The sequence below is a fragment of the Oxyura jamaicensis genome, chromosome 15 (assembly GCF_011077185.1).
Source record: "Oxyura jamaicensis isolate SHBP4307 breed ruddy duck chromosome 15, BPBGC_Ojam_1.0, whole genome shotgun sequence".
In the NCBI taxonomy this organism is placed as follows: Eukaryota; Metazoa; Chordata; class Aves; order Anseriformes; family Anatidae; genus Oxyura; species Oxyura jamaicensis.
The window spans coordinates 6,127,503-6,135,552 of NC_048907.1; the positions used below are offsets into that span (position 1 = coordinate 6,127,503).

At 38.1% G+C, this 8,050-nt stretch overlaps 1 protein-coding gene across 1 annotated transcript in view; it reads left to right on the forward strand.

The window, feature by feature from the left end:
• The window catches only part of MED13L (mediator complex subunit 13L), a 200,046-nt gene extending 193,120 nt beyond the window's left edge, over positions 1–6,926 (forward strand). Inside the window, exons 31-33 of the mRNA XM_035340127.1 lie at positions 413–574; positions 2,745–2,857; positions 4,064–6,926. Coding sequence (XP_035196018.1) covers positions 413–574; positions 2,745–2,857; positions 4,064–4,196 — 408 coding nt within the window. The 3' untranslated portion in view covers positions 4,197–6,926. The remainder of the gene's footprint in view (positions 1–412; positions 575–2,744; positions 2,858–4,063) is intronic.
• Positions 6,927–8,050: the final 1,124 nt, after the last annotated feature.

Below are 8,050 nucleotides of genomic sequence, written 5' to 3' on the forward strand. Positions count from 1 at the left end.
TCCAGGTATGGGAAAATTCTGTGAGGCAATGTAAACTTAGTGAGGCTATATACAGTCAAATTCAACAATGCTCTACTCTGTGCACACCCATGAAAAGCTATTCAGATTCATAGCCAGAGTCCAGTACCTCTAAGTTACTCTGTAGCAAACTCCACACCAAATCACCTCGGTTCAGGAGGCTGATGTTGCTGCTAGAGGTACCTAGGGTGATTCTGCAGCACCAGCCTGGAGAACCCAACTAAGGAGGTGATTAGACATCTTTGACGAAGATTCACAAATGACTGAAGGACAGTTCATTCATAGCCTGACACAACTGGATCAAAGACTGAGTGACTAGTAAAAACAAAGTGAATGTTATTGCAGGGGATGTAATAACATAAAGCGACAAATGTGCCTTTAAATGTTCTTTCAGAGCCAAGGCGAACGTCTCCTTTCCAGAGAAGCCCCCGAAGAACTGAAGCAGCAACCTCTTGCTCTCGGATACTTCGTATCAACTGCCAAAGCTGAGAATCTTCCACAGTGGTTCTGGTCATCCTGTCCTCAGGCACAAAACCAGTGTCCCCTCTTCCTGAAGGTCTGTCTTGGTAGCCTTCCACAGGGTAAAGGGAGAGAGAATTGTATTTTAACCATATAAATTTCCTTTGAAACTGTTGGGTTTGTGCATTACTTCTACTGACAGTACTGGGAATGGCAGAATTACAATTGTAGGTTTAAATTTGCTTAAGATAACTGGCTAATAGAACTTACTCTCCTTATTTCTAAAGCCGTTACATGACAATGGAATAGCTTGGCAGCTTCTAAGTACAGATTCATCAGAGCTGCATCCACTGTTATGGAAATGTCCCAGTTTTCATGTTCTAAATTTCAGTTAACCCAAGACAGGAGGGACCTATCTTCTATTCTGCCATAATCCAGTTATGATACAGAGATTAAAAGCTAAAAAGGGGAGTAGCACTTCCATATAGAGCACTTACTGTCCATTTCTCTAGTTGTAAAAGTTGCGTGGTGTAGTCTGCTTTGTCAGATGTATCTGATGTATCTGATACCTGCCGATCCAGAAGATTGCTATTTCTTGCAAGAGGTATTGGTATCATTCTTGCAGGAGCAGAATTTCTTCAACTAGAGATTCGCCAGCCTCTGTAGAGTGACATGCAGCTTCTTACTGCAGTGAGGCCAACTAATGAGGATGGAAAAGGAAGGTGAAAAATCAGCCTTGAGTAGTGTCATGTAAATACTCTAGCAAGCAACATAAAAACTAATTAAGATAGTACCACTTTTTTTATTCATTCCCATGTTAATTAAAAAATGCTAAACATTTTTGCAAGTCTCCTAGCTAAACTCTCTCATCCATGTCTATCAGGCAATTATCAGAGTAAAGGTATTTGATAATTCTCAGTTCTTTCCTCATGCAAAAAAGCCATTTTAGGATTGATGATTTAAGAATGTCCCTTGCAGTTGGCAACTCAGGCTTTATATTCAGTATAGCATCTTCACCAGCAAAGTACTAAAGTACCCAGATATAGGAGATCACCTGCCTAATTCTTTACACCCTCTACATTTTCACGGACAGATTTCCCAGAAGCATGTGCTTTGATCTAATGCTGTGGAATGGAGATCTCAAAATAATGTGAAAAATAAGGCACCATATTTTTGGAGCTAGCGATAAGTTTTATCGTAATCTTCGAACTACCTTTTTTTGTGAATGATAATATGAAGACTCTGTTTCAGTTCCAGCATTAAAAACGCTGTCAGAAGAGCTCCAGGCAACCTCATGAATTCCTTCCATAAGCTCATACTAGATTTGTTCTAGAGAGGAGCCACCACCCTTCCCCCTATTCCCCCTCAGCCGAACACAATTGCTCTCTCAGATCTAGGCTGAATTAAATGTTTAAATTGACTTGGAACATACTGTTTTGGTTTGGACAATTTTTAATAAAAGCAAGGGGCTGAATTCATGCAGTAACTTGTACACTGTTCAGAGAGCAGGTGGTGCTGCCGCCTTTATGCTGCACAGCGCTGCAATTAGGAAACTTGTATGGCATGTGAGACATACAGATTCGAGTCATCTCTGTCTGATTTGGATTAAGTATTTTTGAGTTGAAGTATTTCACCTCTACGGTGCATGCCGTAACTGGAGGAGTATAAATTAGAGGTTTTGCCTCAGCAGGCTGTGTGGCCTATTAGGCTATCCACTTGAAAGGCTTAGATGGTTGGCTCTACCCCCGGCACATCATCACTATGAAATCCCTTTCCTGCTCCTGCATAAAGTTATGCACAAAACTCACTCCAGAAAATAGATGAGAGCTATTCAGAAAGCACGGAGCAGGACAAAGGCTGCACCGAGTGTTCTGGTTGGACATCTCACTCTGATGGGTCTGGTTGTCTGTGGTGGGTCTCCTGTGGGGGGAGTCTGAGGAATTAGAATGCTTTGTTTCGTTTGGTATTTTACTAACAGTGACCTAAGCCGAGTGTTTTACCTCATCACTTCTTCCCTAACTAAGAATAGAATTCAGCATGCTTTTTAGTGATCCTTGATTCCTGTCAAAAAGAGTATTTTTTTATTCAAAGATGTAATCATTACAGAACTTCAAAATGCACTCGTTTATGGTGGGTTCAACAAAGAATCGCTACTTTTCCATCAGAGACAATTCAGAATATATTTTATTTGTTCACTGTGAATCTTCATAAGTACTTGCTATATGATGAGTTACATTGGTTGTGGTTTGGTTTTTTTCCTTTCACAGGCCTCATTGCATCATCATATCTCTGTAGCACAGACAGATGAGCTACTACCTGCCAGAAATTCTCAGCGAGTTCCTCACCCCCTTGACTCTAAAACTACATCAGATGTCTTGAGGTAATGTCTTTTAGGTTTTGTAGTGCTTCCATAAGGTTATGGGAACTCTGGAATGAAATTTCAGAGGGACCTTTTCTTGGGTGTATCAACAGTTTACACCTCTGTTATGCCCTACACATAAACAAAACATATAGCTCCTGTCACAACAACCAAAGAGCAGGACTTGGAGAGTTACTTCATCAATTTTCCATATCGCTCTGCAAAGCTATGAAAAGGGATGACTTGTGCCTTAATAAAGTGGACTCCTTGGTTTGCCTCCCAAAAATCATATGGTTTAGCTGGCAGTCTAATCTGGCTTGTGTAAATAATTATTTTTACTCACCAAACCAAGCGGAATTATCAAAGGAAATAGAGGTACTCTGCTGATACCCACTATCTGAGGAGTTGGGGTATAAAGGGGACACTTCCCAAATCAATAGCGTTGTGTATCTGTCCTGTTGCAGAAGATAACTAGAGGACTGGTTGCCTTTATGCCACCTGTTGGAGACTGAAAATAGATCTGTTTTATGACATAGTGTGCAGGGTGGAACGCACCAGTGCACAAACATGTACATTTCTACCAAGTAGAGAGTATTGGCAGGAAACATGAAAAACAATCTCAACTCAATTTGGTGCTGTTATCTACCATTCTAGAACTGACTTTGTGTCCTCTTAGAGAGAGGACTGAGCTATCGCATCTTCATTTTGAGTAAAAGGATGATGCTCTTGGAGATGCACAGGGAAAGAAGAAGACAAAACAGACACACGTCAGAACATAGGAAATTCTAATCAGACATAAGGAAAAATATTTTTTACAAAAATTGTGATCAAATACCGGAACGTTTCCCAGAGAAGCTGTGGAACCTCCATCCTGAGAGGTGTTCAAGATTCAAGGTTTTTAATACAGTAGTAGATTAAACTTGCAGAGGTGCCTTCCAATGTAAATTAATCTGTGATTCTGTAATCTCTACTGTGTAATGGGGAAGGGCCTGGATTCGATCAGCATGGGCCTAGTTCAAATAAACTAAAAACAAAAATTACCCCCGCGCCCTAAGGCACACACTCTTTGCTCAGTTTCCTACTTTGCCAATACCACCAGCATCAATAGTCAGGCAGTCCTCACCACATGGCACCACCAGAACAAATCAGAGAGAATTAAGTAAATCTTTTAGAAAAAAATGAACAGTAAAATTCCAGTTTCATTTTCTCTGCATTTCTCTTCCACAGGTTTGTTTTGGAGCAGTATAATGCACTGTCCTGGCTTACGTGTAACCCTGCCACTCAGGATCGCAGCTCCTGCCTTCCTGTCCACTTTGTGGTGCTCACCCAGTTGTACAATGCCATCATGAATATACTCTGATAGAAAAGCACTTGTTCTTCTGGCTTATTCTCCCCTCAACCTGAGAAACGTGCCACAGTCTGCAAAGATCACAATTTTGCTTCTCTTCAGACCAGTCCTGTGCTGTGCTTCTGTTCCTCCAAAAGCACATGTGAATTCTGCAGTGTTGAAAAGTAAAACACCCATTAACATCTCTGGCAGCTTCAGTCCAAATTCTGGGAACATCCAAGAACAGTGAACACAGAGTAACCTCAAGCCAGTGTTAGTTTGGTGGCCCAGTAACTACTGGTCAGTCTGATTTTTTTTTTTAGATATTATTTTATTTTTTTAAGGAAGACTACAGTATCTTTTTGGATTAAGAACTCTGCTTAACAACCATAAGCAGTTTCAGCCCTGCGAGTAAATACACCTTGTAGTGACCAGTTCGGGTTGTCCAAAAGCTATTTGTTGTTTGATCATCATAAACTGGGACTTGGCAGGAAAATAACAAACGCAGTTGTGGTCTCGTATAAATATTGCAGTTTTCTGTCTACCTGGAGTTCCTGTCAGAGTGGATTGGGATGAATGCATGCATTTGTTACCTGTCCATGTAGATATGAATGGTCTGGAGATATTTTATTTATTTTTAGGTTTGGGGAGGGGAGGGATTAAATTATAAAGGACCAGGAACAGTTGAATATCTTAAAAATCCAGCTCCGTTCCACTCACTGTAGGGTTATTTATCTACATACCTCTCACTCTTCTGACCTAGAAATCAAAACGAAGCTAATAACAATCAAAAGTCCAAGTTAGGAAGGGGAGCATATCCTGGTGAGGATGTGCCTGTATTTTGGAATTCTCACCTGCATTTAGCCTGGTTAAAGCAAGAAAAGGCCAGTGTTTAATGAAGGATAACACTACCTAGTGGAAGAAGAGTAACTGAGAGGTAGGGAGGAAAAATACTTTAAAGCCCAATGTAAGGGCAAATGGAAAGTGGTAAATTAATCTATTGTAGAGCTATGATTGAAATATATTTCCAATAAATTTAGTGATACTAGAAAACTATTTACTGAAACCCAAGTCGCCCTTTAATTCTGGGCAGACTCGTCCATGTACATATCCAAAAATATGGTTTTTGTTTACACTAAATCAGTTACAAATCTGGTGTATTTTTTCTGACTATAGGAATATTATTTCAAAGAAATAATTTTTAAAAATTATATCATTAAATTAGTACTTGAAGTTATACCACTGTGGTGGAAAAGTTACTTTGTTTAGTAAAATGATTGCCATTTCAAAGGTTAATGGCTAATTGAAGTATTTTTATGACTCCTTCATTCCAGGCTTCAAGGGGTTTATATTTAAACTCCATTTTCTAATGTTTGTTGTTGCACTGTGCAGCAGGCATGGACTGCCTTATATGAGGGGTCGGGCACTTTGATCAGGCTGTGTGACCTAGTTATCTATCTGTGGAGAAAAACCTACAAATTTTAAAGTTCTTCCAAAAGACTTTCATGTTCTGGTTAAAAAAAATGAAAATTCTATGATTTTAAAAAGTATTTTTCTTGAGATAATGTAACATTTAAAACAAATTATATAAAAATAAGAATTGCGTGTGTAATGAGAAGGTGAAGTCAGAGAAGTAACCTGTAAATGGATTATCTCATTCTCTGCACCAAACCTCCCATGTGGGTATCTTCTTTGCAATGTATAGGTTTAAAAAAAAAAAAAAAAAATCTGATATCAAACCATTTGTATCTAATGTGTACAGTGTAAAATTGACTTTAAAAATATTGCAGTACTATTTTTTCTTAATCAGAAAAGAAAATTCTCAAGGCCTTTTGAAGAGCATAAAAAAAATGAAGATTGTAAACTTGTATAAAAAATTTAACTTGGGGAGGAAAAATGTAAAGTAGACATTTGTAATCTTTTACCATTTGGGGGTTATTTGTTCCCAGGATCATCTGAACTTTGGATTATTATTTTGTTTGTTCTTTTTAAATGGGCCATTTTTATCCAGGGGCATTTCTTCCCCAGAGACCTGGTTCTAAGCAAAAATTAAAAATAAAAAAGGGCAGCAAGGAGTAGTTTTCATCTGGTGTCTTTTATTTAATTTTTTTTAAGTTAAGAGAAGCTGGTGACATATTTATACGTTTTTGTGCAAAATAAATGAATGGCAATAGATTTTAAAGAAAAATCTTATGTACTTCAGTGTGAAAAGTTCTGTATAATATTTCCCTTAAATATGCATTATTTTACTTGTGAGTTTTTTACTGAATTAATCTGAAATGTACAAGCCCTGGCTTTCCTACAGAGTGAAGAAAGTTATTTTATTTTTTTTTTTTTATTTCTAACTTTGGAAATTCATGCCTAAATCGGAATTATTATTACAGTTGTTTGAGCTAAAGGGAGAGGGAGGGGGGGCGGGGAATGTCCAGCATGCTTGTATGTATATTTCAGAACCTTTTTTAAATGTAAAAGCTGTACATTTCTGGGGAGTTCTGAATTTCTTTTTTTTTTTTTTTTCTCTGAGCATTTTGCAGTGAGCTTCTTTTATATATAGCCGACAATTTGAAAGAAAACAAAAAAAATGTGAAGTTCATTTTAAATCTACAGTATATCGCTGGTACAATACACTAAAAAAGACTTTGATAAAAAGAAACAATAATAATAAAGACCTCCATTTTAAATGTCATTCATATATACCTTGTGGATGAGAGCTATATACTTTTACACACTTTTTTAGATGAATAAATTATTGAATTACTGAAACTACTGGTGGAGTTTTATTCTTATGAGTATTTTCTTACCTCTTAAGTTTTAACATTCCTAGTGAAGAAGGGCTTACATTACAAGGTATAGATTCCATGTGACGTGAATGGAACTGAAATTCATTTTAAAGTTTCTTCAATATTTATTTACTTGAGAGCTACAGCTGCCTTCCATGAATTAACTTGGTGCATGATGGGTTTTAGGTTTGCTGCATGTTGATAAAGCTATGGCTTTGTCAGATGCCCTTTCACAGCACTAAGGCTTATTTTAATTCTAAAGTTCACAGTGCAACAGTACTTTTCTTTAAGATTGCTATCATGCAAAACGGAATAGTGATTCTATTTAGAATTATGCCTTTGGTAGAAGGAAATTGGTGCCACTACTGTTAATGTTGAGATTAAGAGATTTAAAATTCTGCCAAATGGGGTGGGTGGAAGCAACCTTGGGTAATCTGGTGACACAGCAGCAGTAGCTGTTTTGTGTTAGCAATGTTAATCACAAGAGCTTCACCAATTAAATTGAAATTTCTCTGTATACACCAGGTAAGTCTGTAATGGGAGATTCTAATGGCACATCAAAGTCTTGAAGCTCCTTCCCCCTGTAGCAGGACTCCAGATAAGATCACTGAAGTGCAGTCAGCCCCAGACGAGAGGAATACAAAACCAGATCTGCCACCCGAGGTTGCTCACAGAAGCTGTACAATCTCCATCCTGGAGGTGCTGAAGTCTCAGCTGGACATGTCCCTGAGCAACGTGATCTAATTATACCTGGAATTTGTTTGGATGGTTAGTCGTCAGCAGGTCCCTTCCAAACTAAGACATTCTGTACTTAGCAGGTTCTTTTCTAAACACAGAAGTACAAAATTTGACAAACAACTAGACCCAAGCCCTTCCCTTGAAGTTTGTATATAAAATGTGAGCTCTATTTTGCATCATCTCCTGTATGAACCGTTCTGGAAAAAGATAGTCTTCAGATAACACATTTTTCTGTACTTAGATGACAAACCTGTGGCCTTGCTAATTACTTTTTAAATATCATACCCTACGCTTTACTCTTAAGCAAGAGAAAAACAAAAGCAATCTGCAACCTGCCCCTCGGTTTCCTGCCAGGTCTCACTACACCAT